Source organism: Stigmatopora nigra, chromosome 11 (genome assembly GCF_051989575.1).
Source record: "Stigmatopora nigra isolate UIUO_SnigA chromosome 11, RoL_Snig_1.1, whole genome shotgun sequence".
Classification (NCBI taxonomy): domain Eukaryota; kingdom Metazoa; phylum Chordata; class Actinopteri; order Syngnathiformes; family Syngnathidae; genus Stigmatopora; species Stigmatopora nigra.
This window is the reverse complement of record NC_135518.1, coordinates 8,274,393-8,292,238: the sequence shown is the minus strand read 5'-3', so window position 1 is coordinate 8,292,238 and position 17,846 is coordinate 8,274,393. Positions and strand designations below refer to the sequence as shown.

Genomic DNA, 17,846 nt, shown 5'->3' with positions numbered 1-17,846 from the left:
CATTGATTTCTACAGACCGTAATTTGGAGCAGGTCAATTTATAATGTACCTCATATTGCCTGCCGCATCAAATAGATTTTTAAAAGTTCTTTTGATTAAAAAGGGATGTAGTTTTTTTTTTTTGCTTTGAAGTTCAGCAGTTACATTTGCCGTTCCAGTTCTCAACTTTCACTCCTCAGTGAAAAACATTCTGATCCTCAATAATGGCTAATTCCCCACAAATCCCACATTCGAGCTGGCACAATCACTTAGTACACACACACATTATATAACCCATAAGTGTTGGTCTTTTAGAACAGTCCTTGTGGTCAGGCCACAACCGGCATTAGTCTGTGTGTTCAGGAGTGTGTGTGTGCGTGTCTGTATTGATGCTGATGAGATAAAAGGCTGGATGGGATAGCAGGAAATGAAGAACTGCCAAATGTGAATGAAGCCCCTCAGGCCAAATTGTTTCAGAGTTAATCTGGCATACATGGAGTAAAAGCAGCATGTTTGAAGACTCTCTGTGTGTCTTCTGACAAGCCTTCCTACCGCTTTCAACCTTCATTTCACCCCCTCAAACCTTATCTCTGTCTGTTGAGGCAGGTCTGTGATGAAAGTCAAGCCCCGAGGGTATTCATCTTCTAACAACCGCATAATCTTTGCTAAATAACTCCTCTGTTTTTAGGTGTGTCCTCACTTGGTAGTGTTTGAAACTCATGACAAAAATAAGCATTGTGAAAGTTGAAGCTGCATGTGTTAATCGTAAGAGATGAAATTTAACTCTGTCTTTTTAGTGATGTGTAGGGGGTTGCAAAATAGTGTGAGGGAAATAAATATCGTTTTGGACAGTTTGTTAGATCGTTTTGCTCATCTTTCTTGTATTTTGGGGGAGACTTTGACATTTATTCATCTGGTTTAAGGTTCTATAGGAGAACATGATTCAAAAAAACTAAATATATAGAAGAAATATCAGATTATCTTTTGTAAATTTGAAATAAGGACATGATTTCATTATATATTACTATCATTTAGAGTACTGGATTCAATATTGCTCAGCCTTGCTGAGTTGAGAGTTGGATTTATTGATAGGCCTTCTTCAAAACAAAAACTCAAGATTCAGTTTTAGCTTTTTTATGTATTTCCACGATCAGTGTGCACGTTATTCAAGTAGGAAATCATCTACACATGGACCTCTCAAAAATAAGAACAAAGGGCACAAAAAATAGTTTTATAGTTGTTTTTGATGTACAGATTTTCTATTACAACTCAATTATCAGCACATGGAAAACGGGTTTGGACCCCCTGTGTCCCATTGAACCTGTTTTCTGTTATTTTTGCATCTCTCGTCCCTTTCCATAATGGATTAGTGTAACATTCAATTTTGATTTTTTACTTGATATTAACATCTTAGGGCTCTTGTGCCTAAAAGTTCTACTTCCAACATTAATCAAGTCTTCATTTCCATCAGTGAGTTCTAAAGCCCTCAGTGAAATCATTTTCTAAAACTATGACTCAACCCATCAAATGTTATTAAGTTTTAGATTTTTTTTCTCTGAGAAATAACTAGCAGATGCTGAAAAACAATCCTTCTGTGTCTTTGGAATCCTGACAGGAGAATAAAAGGTTATTGTGACTTAACATTATGATTCGATGTGTTTCTCCATCTGTGACATAGTCTGAAGATCATTTCCAGACTTTTTTTTTTTTTAAATGCACATCATAGCTTAAGTTTTCCTCTTCGTTGTGCCCTCACATCTGTGCAACATGTGCATGAATTAACATCAGTCACAGGTTTACCAGCAGAGAATAAATCAGCTCTACAAATTCACTGTATATACTTAGTGCGCTGACTTGAGAGACAACAAACTATAGATAGCATCACATCATAAAGCACGTGCTTCCCATTATCTTTCCTAACATTTTTTCTGGTTTCACGGCCTATATTTGCAAATGATTAATGACTACTCTTTACAAATATAGTCTTTACAAATATTGTCATTCCATATATATGAACACAATTGTCCATTTATGCTGTAGAGCATCTGACTTTTTGGGACAGTGAGGAAGATGTGTAAATGGGGGCCATTGATGGTTAATAGTAAGTGAAATCGAGCTTGTTGTCAGGTAGGAATCATCTTCTGATACACTTAAAATAAGGGTATTTCGTTTTCAGAACTTGAATAGCCAGTCGTTCTCATGCAAAGGACTACTAGTTTTTTCAAAATTCTATTATGACATTCATCGTATTTTATTTGAGTATTAAATTAGATTAAACGGTATTAAATCCTATAGAAAACTTAAATTGACCGAATTTAAGTCACTTTTCATCTAAACAATGAATTTGACACTGAAATATTGAGGTATTTTACCAATTCATAAATATTCCATCTAAAAGAACACATCAGGAATTACTAACTTTTTAAAATCCAAACGTTGGCCATCCTGGCTTATTGTGTTTACATAAACTTTTCAATTTATACAAATCTTTTCCCCCGGATATTGAACACAGAAGCCATCAAAGCTGTCAGACAGTAAATGAGCCAATAAATGAAAACAACCCATTAGCAACATCACCGGCATATAAACTGAACGTACAAATAAACACGCAGTGTTAAGCGATTTCCAGCATTTGCGAGTAGAAGCAAATGTCAAACAACAGCTGGACTTCATTTCCTCATGACGTTTTATTTTACACTGCAAAATCATGTTTATAAGTTAACGTGCGGGAAAATTTGACAGCTCATAAATCCGAGGTTAATTTGAACACAATACAAAATCGAAAGGTTACTTCCATGATGCTAATTTACCTCAGATATTATTTTGTCCTCCTCTCTTCCTTCCACTCGCTATTACGTCCCTATTGTACGGGAACCAATCAAGTGACAGGAATCCTGCCACTCTGAATGCACCATTAGAGAATAACTTTTTACTTCATCCATATTCCCAAGTAACAATCCTGCCTCTTTGCAACAATTTTGCCCACTTTACCAACCTCTGTGGAAAAAGACCTGATGGCATCTGTGTGATGTGTGTAATGTATACATCTGTGTATGCATTTCTTCATTGCTTTTCATCATTTGATTGCTTTAATTACAGACTGAGTGCCAGCTTTCCTCTTGGTGCAGAGTAAAAACAAACTCAATTCAAAGAAGACGGCACACATACACAAAAGCGCTCAGTCAGTCGTCTTTCTTTTCTCTTTGATGATTTGCCTACTAGTGATGTCTTTCATCGACTTCTCTTCTCCATACCTTGTTTGCATCTCTCTCTAAATTGGCTGGGCCACAACGTCTCCCTCTTGTCTGTCTGCCTCGTCTATATTTATTTTGTCGTGGCTGCAAGTGGCAAGCTTAATCTGTAGCCTGGAATGCATTTGTATTCTTCATTCAAGCGGTCTGCAGTTTAAGCATTTTATCCCTATCTAGGCTAAAAAAGAAATGGCATTTAAGAATGCATGAGACACACTTTCACACAGAGCTTTTGTCAGAAGTGCCTGGGTAGATTAATCATGAGGTGCAGACAAGAATATTAGCAAGTGAGGTCACGGATGACCTTATAGTCAAGAGTAAACAAGTTTAAAATTGGAGTTGTGATTTCTTTAACAAATTCGGGCCTTCTGGGAGTAATAATGGATGCAGTTGGAACGTCCCGAAATTCTCGAGTCGAGTTATTATAGGAGCATCTTTTTTAGACTAATTGAAAGATTTATGCAAAGAGCTGGCAATGGTTTAGTAGCCTTCTCACCTCATGGCAACATCACCTAACTTGCAAGGCAACATTGGAATCAGATGAGTAAAGCAAAGATGGCTCAGTGGTGACTTCACACTCGCCAATTGCTCTCAATAAATCAGATGACGCTGAGGCTTCCCAGCTGTGGTCAAGCCATGACTCGCACTCGGCTCAAGTCTTTCTCAGGCTGTCACTGTTTGTTAGTTTGCTTTTCTGCTTTTCATCTATTGGCATGAAAAAATGAAATCGGACAATTTGAGCAAATGTGACGTAGTGCAGAAGCCTATTCGTAGAGTTTCCTGCAGATCAAAGTGTACCTTAATTAGCAATATAAAATCGATGAAAGTTAAGTATTTTATGTCAAATGTGTGAAAAATGTTAGGGTATTCAAGATTTCGGTGATGACAGATCACAATGATAATGATATAGTGCACTTGACTAAAGCAAATACAGTATATTGTAAGACTGATAAATGTTCTTTGATGTATTCTATCTGAGATGTGTAGTACATAATAAATGGCCCTCTAGAGCTCTCTAAATTTCACTGAGGTTCTGTGCTTTGGATTAAAACTATCCATGACATTTAAACATAAATCATCTCACTACATTCACAAGGAAATCCAGTGAGGCGCTAAACGGCCTCATTATGTGGATTTAACATGAAGCAGCAGTTTGGCGATTGAGTAAACTTAGTTATGGATTCAATTCAGCCATATTTGAAAGCACAAATTTCATGCGTATGTTTTTTTTTATTTATTATTATACATTCCTAAACCTTTAATCCTCAAAAGACATTTACATCTTTTGAAGATTACATCCCCTTCCTCTTTTGGGTTGCTCTTTCGCCTTTTCTACCTGTGAACATCATACCTGTCAACTGGTACGTTCTCGCCGTAATTGGTACAACTGAAAGCCCATTTTTATATTGGTACGCTGTACACATGAAAATGGTACGCTAAACGGTGATTTTGAGAAAAAAAAATAAATTAAGGCACTTTCTAGCCATTTTTCACCATCCGCCATTGTTTCTTCCCGGAAACGCATGTCTGCCAAGTGATATATGTACCGGCGCCTCTGATTGGCTAAAAAAAAAAGATCATGATAAACATTTCGTTTTGTAACACTTTCACCATGTGATTTCCGTTTCCTGTTCCCTTGTTTATGTTTACTTTCATTTTCACTTGTTGTTCGTGATTTTTTACAAAAAAGTAAAGTGGTAAGATTTTCCATGTATTTATACATATATGTAAGGGCGAAAACAAAATTTGGTAAGATCACAAATGGTTCGAGGTTGACAGGTATGGAACATGAAAGACTTGATGGCAACAGAGGCAGCTTGGGGGGATTTAGGAGGGTTAAAGGAAGAGAAGTGGAGAAATCTGTGTGTGTGGATGAGACAGATAGATTTCCACCTCCAGCAGCTGCAGTTCAAAGACAGCCAGCAGACTTCAGAAGCTCGGCAGGACCCGGCTTGTCCCGAGCCGGGCCGGGCCGATCTGCCTGTCTGCGGGCAGCACTTCCCTTTGGGGCCCCCGGGACAGCCAGGCGGCACCAAGAAAACAATTATACAGACAGGGAGAAGGTGTGCCTTGCGTAAAATACACTCCCATACATGAGCACTCTTGCGTAGAATGGGGTTACTAATTAGGAGCCATTGAAATCAGTTGATAGGGAAGCCACACTTAAAAGGGCCTTGTGATAAAATGCAGCAAAACAGATAACCAAGGCTGCGATTATGCAAACTAAATGTTTGTACCCTTAGGCTAAAAGCTTTGTAGCAGCATGCAGCTTTTTCGCACACACCACTGCCTATTTAGGGACGTGTTTGATTTTATGCAAATCCAGCAAACTTTCTCCAATGTAATGCAATTGGCAGCCAAATTTGACATCTGCACTACATGTGTTTCCATCGGGAACATCCTCAAGTCAAACAGGATAGCGTTATCGTACTGATGGAGGGATTCATTCAATAGTCAAAACTAAATAGACAAATGTGACATGGATTTAGTTTTGATTCTCACATTCCTTGTTATACTCAGAGCCGGGCGTAAAAAATTAAAGCAAAGCAATCAAGAAGCACAAGTCAGGAAAATCTTGCAAAAATCTGTCCCGGCATTCCACAGCGACTCGGGAGTCTTACCTGCAACGCTCCCAGGAGGTGGGTGGGGGAACACCAGTCCGTTTTTTTCTGAGGATGTCACACAATTGGTTCAGTTGTCAGTAGCTTACTGGTCCGTCCTGAGAAGAATCAACCTGAGATTGGCATCGCTGAGGGACAGACTTGATGAAACCCTCACTCTAAGCCGCTTAAGGGGAGTCTCAGCTGCCACTTTCTGAGTGGGCATGTTTAGCCTGTCTGAAGGCTCCTCCTTAATGGGGAAAAATGAAAAAGTTTCTCCGCCCTGAGACAAATGAGACCAGGTAAACTCCTGGCATTGAGTGGGCCTGGCTGTAGGTCATGACTCGACTGTTCCCTCTAGTGTCTAAAAATGGTGCTCTTAGTGATGAATGCATAATTTAGCATGGTGAGCCTTTGTTTTCATTTACTAACTTACTATTCTGTTGTAGTGTTAAATACAGATTGCAGGCCAGTCATCTTCATATTTCATTGGATGTAAATACTTTTTTTAAGGAAACGATTGAAAGTCAGTCAGGTAAACACATTCATTCCATCATTTTCTGTACCGTTTATTTAGTGTTCAAACAGCCTGGCTTGCAGGTTTTCGGCATATGAGGAGGGAAACCAGAGTACCCGGAGAAAACCCACACGGGCACAGGGAGAACATGCAAAATTGAACTCTCGATCTTAGAACAATGTGGTGTGTGCATATTTGCATGTGTTGTAGACATCAGTGTTTTTAGTGTGATGTTAGGAAGATGGTCTTCCTCTCACCTCCTTCCTCTCCTCAGCTGCTCTTTTTCTTCACAGCAGGAAGAATAAGATAAAAGAGGTCCTTTGAAAACTCAGGGAGTCCTGTAATTACTTTACGCTTCCCATCTTTCCTTTCTGACCATAAACTTGTCTTGTTACTTCTTAGCTTTACTCTTAGGTGGTCATTGGATCCTTTTTCTACCACCTGATCCGTTCCACTTTTAGTCAGCATCCCTTACTCCCTAATCTATTAGGTTTTCACTTTATCTTTCTTCACATCCCCTTTAAGCTTGTCATTTATGTTGAAGCAAGGGCTTCCTGACAGGAAAAAAGGGGGTGGCGAGAGGAAGAGATTAGATGAGATGAAAGGATAAATGCAGGATGAGGAAATGATAAACAAGAGGAGTAATGTGATAAAATGAAAACAACAGATTTACTCAGCAAGCAATCTGTATTCAGTCTGATGGAGTGTACAAGTGATAAATGAGCCCAAGTGCAACATGATGAGATTAACTGATGAGATAAGGGAAATTTGTGGCCATTTAAATGAAGAATTAACAACAATCAAGCATATGTTTGACAAATCGATAAAAATGCAAAAATATTCAGAGTATGCCTTGAGGGTAGAGCTGGATATTTCACTGCATTTACAGACAGAATCAATGCTTTTATTGTCGTTGTAATATTGGTACTTGTGTTGCATAATTGCCCAAAGAAGTAATGTTGTACTGTCGGAAATGTGTGATTTACACCCATAACTGGTTGTGCAACTTGAAATGCATAAACAGGTAGCAGTGGCTCAATGAGATGTGTTGGTAAATTATTGTATCAATAGACATAAAACTCCAGATTTGCTCGAACTCTTGAGCTTGACTATGTTTGTTGTGTTTATTTCCCTAACTGCAGTGTATCAGACAGTGACTCAATTGGATCAGCAGGTCTCATTTTATGCTTGCTATGCTGCTTTTTAAGCTTTTAGTCATGCAACAATCAAACACATAACTTCAATTTGTTCTTGTATTTTCATACTATCCTGAAGTATTTCTTTCTAGGGTCAAAAATCTTCTGGTGTTTCAACCACGATACGCTTCGCATTCATGCATGTTTGGCAACTTTCTCTAACCTTTTAGTCTCCTTATTAGCTTGCTTTATTCTCACACTTACTAACTACATAAAAAGGAAGAAGGAGGCGGTTTCCATGGTGACTGCCGCATCAGTTAACCTACTTTTGTGTGAGTTGATGCCATTGGTTAATGAGGGGATGGATGTATGGTTGCGATACAACACACACCACGTGGCCTTCTATCTTACTTATTATGCAAACAGTGAAAGAAGAGATTGAGCAATTTTTGTTTAAAAAAAGTCCTGTCATTCATACTTTTGGCAAATCTTAACAATATTTGGCAACATTTTCAACTAAATGTGGTATTGCAACTTCGTGTTATATTAAGTACTTTGAGACATGTTTGAATGGGTCGATTTTCGACAGCAGAAGTGTGTGAACTGTGCAGCATGATCTGTGCAAATATTTATCATCATCTTTAGCAGACATTTAATTGCTTCTGTCTCACCCATGTAACGACAGAATTTCTTCTTGTCACCTTCAGCTTTTTCTTACTGGATTGAAACAGATTTCCATCCAATAACTATTTCTGAGAGCTTCTCGTCCCACTTTTAAAGCTCTATTGTTGGCTTTTGACATTTATATTAAGGTAATAAAACACAGTGAGCAAAAGACCTGGGTGGCTATGATGAATACTGGGTGAGATGATGAATGACTTGTTACCAGTGAGGCATTCAAAATCAGGGCTTGACAACCTCAGGCTTGCATTTCCCTTAAACAAATGGCAATAGCATTGTATTATTGCACAGTCTTGCTATTGACGGCAAATAAAGCTTTAAGAAATGGCAGGCCCCCGTGGACATATTGCAACGGGACACCGATTGCGACTACTTGACCTTCATTTGACTACCAGGCAGTCTCATTGCAGTTCAATCAGAATTTCATTTTAGCACACCGCCATGGAGTGGGAATCGAACCCATGCTGCCCACACCAAAGTCAGGCACACTATAGGGTACTCTTAAATAATAAGATACCTTGACATTTTTTTGCACTCCCATACACTCAGCCATCCTCTGTAGTACGTATAAGCATTCTCCCTTGAGCTTTTAACCATGGGTAGCAATTAGCCCTGCTGCCCCTCTCTCTTCAAAGTCAAAAGTCACAACATGCACCCCCGATCCCTCGGGTGCTGAGTGGTTGCAAGAGTGGAGCAGGTTTGAACTGGTGGACCGCATTGTAGGTCTCGGTTTAAAGCTGAAAGGTCACGAGCACAGGCGCACACTCTGTAAATTATAAAGCGTTTTGCTACTCGATGTTTTCAACGTTGTGCGAGCAAATTACATTTTTATTTTGACAATGAAATCAGTGAATAGGTGAATAGAGGACCGTGTGAAAATAATCATTTGTAGGGTTGTCTGTCAGTGCTGTTGTTTTAGATTTCTCATCACCACCAATACATTTTTATTAGGTTGTTTTTTTTTTGGATGGTGAATGACCAAAATATGCATTTACATTGGTACTGCACTTAATCTTATCGATGTTTGGCCACTAGACGGCACTGAAAGCCAATTATTCTACTGAGAACCCTAATGTAAAGTATTTGTCCCTGAGAATAAGGTCTTGTGCGGGAAAAGTTGTGTTTGGGTTAAATGAAAAGGTGCACAAACAATTTGTCATCTTTTACATGTAAGGCTTGGACTCAAAAGTCTAAAACTTTATACTAATAATCATAATACAAAGTCAAGGTGAAATCAAATGGTGGTATAATACTACATTCATAATGCAGTGAGGTTTAACAGCACTGAGAAGTTAACAAGGAGAAAACACAAAAGAAAATGTTTTTCACTATATTACAGCTTTTGTGCAGGGATGTAACGTGTTCGTCTTGTTGGGTTGTGTATAGAGAGATATATCTATTGTTATAGCTGGGTTGTCTATTTGTTAGACTGATGTCTGGAGGAAAGCAAACTGGTTTTAAAATGAGGAAGCACTGGGATTTCATTTGAAAAGAAATGCCCTTTCTTCTGGGGTTTTCCACCTTGTGGCCATCGATGGCTTATTGTTGTGATGACTTGAGTGGTTGATTTTGCGTCGATGGATAAGTTGTCTGGCATGATCAGCCTTCTTGATCCGTTGGGCAATGCGCACGCAGCACAATTGCGAGAAGCGATGATGATGATGACGACGAGGATGAGGATGGCGACGAGAGCGTGACCTGAGCGCCTCCAGCACAGCCGCGGGTGACAGCTCGCAGACGAGGAGGGAGGCAGAAGAAGAAGAAAAAGAAAAAGAAGAAGAAGGGGGCTCATAAACAGACACACTGGAGACGAGCCGGGGGAGGAAAGTGCACGACGACGCGCGCGGGGCGTCCCTCGACTATTTGCCGTCGGCTCGCTTCCCAGAATGTTCTATGCTCGCGGTCCTTTCCTCCGCCACGGGAACCATCAGCAGCACCAATCGCAACCGCCGCCGCCGTCGCCGCGTCTCCACGGAGCCTGAAGCCCAGATGATCACCCTCTCCGCCGACATGGACGAGTCTTCGTCGTTGCTGGATCTTTTGGAGTGCTCGGTGTGCCTGGAGCGCCTCGACACCACGGCCAAGGTGCTGCCGTGCCAGCACACCTTCTGCCGTCGCTGCCTGGAGAATATTGTCAGCTCCAGGAATGAGCTGCGGTGCCCCGAGTGTCGCATCCTGGTGGACTGCGGAGTGGACGATCTGCCGGCGAACATCTTGCTCGTTCGCCTCCTGGATGGCATTAAACAGCGACCTCAGCGAGGGAGCGTTGGAGCGGGCATTAGGCAGCCCGTGGCCGGGGCCGGGGCTGGGGGCTCGCTGCAGGGCTGCGCGGCCGGGATATCGGCTTCTCCCCCGGGCAGTGCCGGGAGAGAACTCCCGGTCGCCACCCGGAGCTCTCCTGTCAAGGTAGCGAATCTTCTTGCTGTGTGTGTGCGCACTTTTTATTTTGCAATTGATCTCATTTCACACTTTCTTGCCACTTGTCTTTCCATGTTGTTATGTCAACAATGATGACAACAGTGTTTCTGATGCTGCTGATGCTGCTGCTGCAGTGCATCACTGGGTAACATTGGATGAGACACTGTGCTTAGATATTCTTTCAAGATAAGGCGATTAATTCTGACAGTTTTCAATTATAACCTGCCAATGCTGGTTTCTTGTTTGCTTTTTCTTCCCCCACTGGAGGTTGCCATGTTTGCATCTATGTATGCATTGGATGTATCAGAAACTTACCTGGTCACCATCCATCCACTAAGCTTTGGAATTGGTAGACAGCAGGAGACAGAGCTGTAATACTCTCAAGTGAATAATGCAATCACAGATCATGACTCATCTTCTGAATAATGTCTTTTGTCCATTAAAAGCTTTAGACTGGCTCGCCTCCGACATGCTTTGAGAGTCAATTTATTCTTAAAAGTGTTATATAAATACTATATATAGCATTGAGTTGAGTGATAGTCGTCACTTTTCATTTTCACAAGCTGCAGTCGGTTGTTTTACCTACACGCTTTACATAAAGTGAGTGCAGACATTGGTTTTGAATTCTTATTTCAAGACAGTGCAACGATGTGCTCATGGCAGATTCTAGTTTATTGCATTGGATGGTATTGATGTTGGTGCAGGTGTTTCATGCAGGTTGAGCGTTGGCTCGGTATTGGCACACAAGGTGTAGGAATTGATGACTGGAATATAGGTTTCCTCCAAGACGATTGTTTCTCCATTTGTCCTGAGTAGGAGAGTAACTCAAGGGATCTGCATATTAGTTTTTAGCTATGTATGCCAAGGTGGAGTCTCGCGTTGGTCATTTAATGCTCCACTGATGATGCTATAAGAACGTAGTTTCTAGCATATGCTTTGGAGCACAACCTTTTCACGCCGCTGTTTATAAACATTCCTGCAGGTTCGCTTCCAATAAATATTTGTTGCCGCAGGTCAATATTAGTGTAATGTTTTTCCTGTGCTTGAACTGTTCACTTGTTTGCTGTTGACAATAAACCTAGTCTCTTTGTCCAACAATGTGTAGAGCTTATTTTTATGTGTTTTGGTTAGCTGGGTTTGGGGAAAACAACTAAAACATGTAATTCATTATTGTCTCTCAGTATTTAACCTTAAATAAAGGGAGTCCCATTTTTAAATGGTAAATCCTTAAGCTAGATTGCACAAAGTAAATTTTAATTAGTGGAGTATCACCACATGAAGACATCGTTATATACAAGTAAAAACAAAACAAAAATAACAGCAGGTCTCCAGCACTTGTTGGCACGCTCATTACACAGGGTTGTGACCAGTGTCTGTTTGGCTTAAGAGACCCCCTGGAATGTATGCATACCCTTTATAAAATGCCACTACACACACACGAGCGCACTCGTATACACTCCTTTTTAATTTACATGTACATGCATTGGCGCAAGTCTCCTCCAGGCTCCCTTGAGAGTAACACTATGATAAAAGTGAGAATTAATCTCCTTCACAGGTTATGGGTCGGTATATGCCGCCCATGCACGTAAAGAAAATGAGGCCTTGCAAGGGGACTGAAATCTGACATGACACTTATCTACGCTATTATAGAGGGTGTCTAATCGGTCAAAAATAACACTATTTCAAATGGGGGGAGTGTAAACAAGGTGCTGCCATGGAAGAAGAAGACAAGGCAGAAGTGCTGAGTCTGCAAGCAGCCCAGCATTTGTAATGCTGCCTGGCCTTTGACCAATTGGACGTTGACAAGATTGATGAATTCCTTGCTCACTGGAAACATGCTAGTGCGACATAGAAAGAAAATGGCCATTGTTCCTGCCGCATAAAAAATAAGAAACATACGTTTGAATGCAGATCGAACCCTATAACATATTTACCAGAATACACATGGGAAAGGTATTTTTTTTCTTTTTCAGTAGAGCTCTAAAGCTTAAGTACACCAATGTATCTGGAGGAATTTCTAGTGGATTCTTTGTGGTATGTTTTTCGTTCAAGGTTTTAGCAGTTTATATTGTAACTTCGCACACTTTTTTCTGTTAAAGGTATAGATTATGGCCCCTTAAAAAATGTCTTAATCGGGTAGAATATGGCTGTTGTTGTTTGTTTGTTTGTTTGTTTGTTTTGCACTACAAGCGCCTGAGGATTGCCCTCAGATAGCGCTAGAGCTGCCACTGGAACGCGGATTATTTCATCCGGGGGGTAGTCGGAGGTGGGGGCAGTCAAATGTCTCCGGCTGGATGAAAAACGTAGTGTGCCACGGTCCTTGTTGGCAGCTCTGAGTGGTATTAGTTGGAATTCGCAGGCCGCGGCGAGCGGCCTCTCAGGAGACACCACGTGAAGGTTTCCAACTTTGTCTCCCGCTGTTGTTGTGTATGTATTGCATTAAAAAAAATTGAGTTTATTTGTGAAAGAAAGTGGAGATTTTTACTTTTAGGCAATATCGTTCAGCCCTTCCTAGAGGGTACTTCACTGACGTCCAAGATTACCATTCTAATGAAAAATACCTTTTTATCTTCAGAGAAAGACACGACTTTGCCCTTTCTTTTGCACCCATGCGCGTTTGCAGGTCATAAAGTGTAAGGATTAGTTTGAGGCTTCACCAAAAGGAAATGTCCTGTTATCAGACCTAATAATGAGCATATAACCACTGTGTGGCCTTTGTACTCACGAAGCCTCTAACCTTGACTTCTAAGCACCCCATTAAAGGTATACAAGCAACTGAAACTTAAAAAAAGGTGCACTGCAATTGCAGAACGTATCCATTATGTGTTAGTGGTCATTGGTATGGACATAATGACTGCTGCCGTATACAATTCCTCGAGAGAAGAAATAGACTTGGGGGGCCTCTGTACATTGTATGTGTTAAATAGGTGGTGCGGATGGCAGTTACGTGTTAAGTTGTTAGTCTTTGGATATTTTGGTATGTCACAGTCAAATTGATAACAGTGAATATTTTGATGCTGTTTTCTGAAAGAATCTTTTGCACCAAGTACCTGCGTTCTACTTTTGGATTTTTGTCACGAAAGCGTAATGAATCCGAAAGCCAGAAAATCTTGAAATCGTCCATCCGAGTAATCAGTGCACGCTTGCTTTGTACAGTAAAATATTTTATTGTACCTTCTGCTGTCACATGGAATATCTGCAGTTTTATTCGTCAGTGTGTGCATGTAAGTTTGTGTGTATTTGCAAGCACAAATATAATGGGAGGCAGAGCCTAAACAAGCTTTGGAACTGGACTGTCATTCCCACGGGTCTATGAGTGGAATCTCATCAATTCCATCCCCCTGACAAACAAGTTCACACATACATGCATTAGACATTAGGTTAAAGGTCAACCCCCTCACTTGTGGGACAATTGTTGTTATGGAAATAGGGGTCAAATATCAGTGGTCACCGGTCGGACTCCTGCATTTCACTTGAAAAAGTCAAACCTGTATTAGTCATAAAATATACCAAATTATTAACTGTCTTTTTTTGTAATCAATGCATCCAAAGGCTTAACACTAGTCAGGGTATTAAATGAGATGCAGGGAACAGCAGCAAACCAGTGAATGTGTGGTGCGTTGGTTTTAACGGTTTAATGTCAGGCGTGAATTGACATAATGCTATTAATAAAATCAATGTGGTGACACGTAATGCTTGTTAAACGGCTTTTGTTAGGTAGGTGTTCGAGAAGATGGTTTGAGCTCTGCAATGTGACATCTTTTTAGTCATGACCATTCACAAATATGATGTAAAAAAAGACTTTACAACCAGAATATATGTCGTGTTGGTGTATTTCCGGGATGTTTGTTTAATCCCGAAAACACTGCATTGGGAATATTGTTTAACCTCCTCTGTTTGGTGTCCTGAGACGGGAAAATGACAGAGTGAAATAGTTTTGTGTAAAGCGTCCTTTGTCTGGCTGAATGTTGTAATTTTCTTTTCCCAGCAGTCAGCAGTAGTGTTGAGAAAACAAGTGAATAGTTACAATTTTGTCTGACTAGCTGCTCTTACTGCAAAAGTCTGCAGTTTATCATCTATTGTATAAAGTTTCACCACTCTGTAGATAATTTTCTTCAATATCATTTCAGCCTTAAACTGATTGTTTGATGAAATGTTTTGCACTTTATAAGTAATGCAAAGCAATCCATGGTTTTGGTATTGTAAGTCATTTCAAAAGAGAATTTGAGATATTGATGTTTATTTATTTATAAACACAATATTTTGCATGGTTTTGGGATTGCAAGCCATTACATCATTATTGCATGAAATTGCTTTCTAACTGGTCATTTTAAGTTGTTTATGCCCATGGGAAGAAAAAAAATAACCAAAAACTTTCAAGCAAGTTCTCTCCATTGAATCAGAATTGTTCTCTGTGGGATAAACCCTTTTTTTCTGGAGATTTCTGGTGGATAACAAGCGTCTTTGTATTTATTCAAGAATGCTATACAAGTAAAAATAAATCACAAGTTAGTCACACAATCGGTTAAACTCTTGTGAAGGCACCACTGAAATTTGTAAGTTGGGTGATTTGAAGGGATTTTCACATTTTCAAAATAATAAAACTCGTTTAGTTTAGTTTATGCATCATATGTTGCTGGTTTTCAAGCAATAAAATGAATTGTCTCTCTTGCGATAGTATGACGACTTACAGTACTGTACTTTAGTTCTTTTGTTTGCTTTGTGTAATGCTACGTCAACTGCGTATGCACTGATGGATGACTTGCAGTCATGCCAGACTGCAAAAAAGTAAAGCTGTTTTCCCAGGAGAAGTGATTTCTTAGAAGACTTTGCAGTCTCGGGGTGTGAGCAGTGCAGGTGTGTACTGTGTTATAGCGTTAATATGTCGCACTTTCTTCTTGAATGGCTTCTCTCTGTGGTCTCCCTTGCTTTCTCTCTAATAAGGACATCTTGAAATGTGCCCACCACCCACTTTAAGCCAGGCAGGAAACAGAAACTTGGCGAGAGTAGTGATTAAAAAAAAGAAGAAGAAAGAGATCAGTGCACACACATACACACGCACACATAATTGAAGCAAAGTGGCATACATGGCAATGAATGCAGGTCTCTCTCTTCATCGACCTGCTGTTCACTCTCACGGCTCTCCAATTGAATCCGTCACCACCAATGTCTTTTTTTGTCTTTGGGAAAACAGTCTTTTCTGTAAGCCTCCCCATTTTGCCTGTGGGACCGATTGAACTTTCCATGGTTGTTCTATTCCTTTTCACAAAATATTTTTTTCTTCACAATTCATGATAAGCTCTTCACTATAATGAGTCGGCTGAGGCCACTTGAATAGCTCAGTTTTGCTGGAACAATCATTGCAAGTTATGCTGAAGAAAAGATGAAATATGAACACTAAGATGGAAGATATGTTTTTCAACACACTTTAACATTTGGGGGTCAACTTAAGAACATCACAGGTTATTTTGGGAAACTGTGATCCACCGCGCACATGGCTGCGATCATCTTTCCGCTTTGACGTCTGCGCCAAAACCTCCTCTGCTGGCACTGTGTGAGTCACAGGTATTTATTAATGCTTCTGGTAAATGAGCCAGAGTATGTTGGGTGGCATGTGATTGTGGTTTGCGTTAAGAAAAATTGTGGTCGTAGCACTTTCTTTATGGATGTATCAATTTTGTAAATAAATCGCTGTCTGCGTGTGATTGGTATGCGGCTGCTGGCTTCGGGTTGTAAGGTGGAAGTAAAGTGAATCTGTTGGAAAGTTGGAACTAAGTCCAGAACAGCGTTTAAGGGGGCTACATTTTCTCGCCAAGGAAAGGAATTATGTAGAGGAAAAAAATAAGTTCAATTCTCATCCTTGCACATGTATCAGTTTGTTTCTTCAATTAACTGTTTTGTTAGGATTCCGACACAGAATACATATTAGCAAAGACATGTTGCTATGGCAACATGGACAGATCAGTGTAGCACATCCCTGTTGTCTAAATGTTTTGAATGTGAAGTAGATGAAATATCAAATGCTTGAAATATTACAGCTTACAATTTAATGATAACTTACTAACTGACTAACTCAAAACATTCTTTTGGGAACAAGAAATCTATCCACCTTTACACGCATTTGTTTTTTGACATATTTTAATGTTGAAACAGTGGGCCATTATTCTTTGGCATTTTAGGAATAAAGCAATAACACAAGCTTTGTCAAAAAAACATATTTTTTGTTTATTAGTAATATCACCATATACTGTTTAGTTTTTGCAGCGAGAAAATGTTGTATCTGAATGAATCCATATCTCCATTCCAAGCTATTTGAGAATAAATCATGGGTCTGGTCAGATTATATACCTCAAAATATCGACCATGTGTGAAACTTTGTACACAATAGCCTGTAAAATATGTTGTGAAAATGGATAACGGTAAAGCAGCGTGTCAGAAAAGTTTTATTTGTACTCTCACAAGACAGACAGATATTGATTGAACTCATACTTATCCGAAATATATCAAAGATATACAACCTGTAGTCACACCATGGATTGTTTGCTTTCAATTGGCGAGTGTATTTTGTTCTGGCATTATGAAGAATGCATGTGGAGTTTGTTCAAAATGATCAGATAAGTGTTGTCGCTCTCTGTTGATTGTGTGTCTAGCTCAGGTGTTTATGAGGCTTGCTTTTGTTTGTCTCCATCATGCAGCATGGCCAACTTGGAGTAACGTGCCAATATCCAGGCTAAGTCTTACCATAAATAAACAGTATTTCAAACACAATTCATAATATTTAGAACACATGCGTAGTAAAAATATTGGCTGTCAAGAAAGACAATTAAAGTGATATTGCAACATGATATTTTAAATCCATTATAGTTATGCGTCATTGCATATGTCTAACTGGGTGATAAAAGCAAAACATCTTGACTACCTTGTGAAATGTACCCTTTAATTTTAAATGTCAGTTGCCTCAATGGCTAATGTGGCAGAAAATAGAATGGGAAGACTTACGGTGGTTACACTAAACACACACACACACACAACAAAACAGTGATGTCCCTGGTTTGGGCAGCTCTTAACAACTGGACACACAGGCTTAAAAAGAAAATAAATAACATGAGTCCAAATAGTAAGATTAGATGAAAAAATGTTAGTATTAGAAACCCTTTGGGGTATACTATCATATTTTTTTACGTTTAATATTGGAGTTCAGATGATAGTCAATGGTCCTCTAACCAGTTTGAGACCCAGAATATCAATAAAATGGTAAGAAACA

The 17,846-nt window shown here is 39.7% G+C and overlaps 2 protein-coding genes across 2 annotated transcripts in view; one reads left to right on the top strand and one right to left on the bottom strand.

Moving 5' to 3' along the window:
- edar (ectodysplasin A receptor) overlaps positions 1–6,042 on the bottom strand; it is a 15,151-nt gene extending 9,109 nt beyond the window's left edge. Inside the window, exon 1 of the mRNA XM_077728155.1 lies at positions 5,852–6,042. The gene's annotated coding sequence lies outside the window, so the exon portion shown is untranslated. The remainder of the gene's footprint in view (positions 1–5,851) is intronic.
- A 3,697-nt stretch (positions 6,043–9,739) lies between these two features.
- The window catches only part of LOC144204429 (E3 ubiquitin-protein ligase SH3RF3-like), a 42,132-nt gene continuing 34,025 nt past the window's right edge, over positions 9,740–17,846 (top strand). Inside the window, exon 1 of the mRNA XM_077728425.1 lies at positions 9,740–10,570. Coding sequence (XP_077584551.1) covers positions 10,058–10,570 — 513 coding nt within the window. The 5' untranslated portion in view covers positions 9,740–10,057. The remainder of the gene's footprint in view (positions 10,571–17,846) is intronic.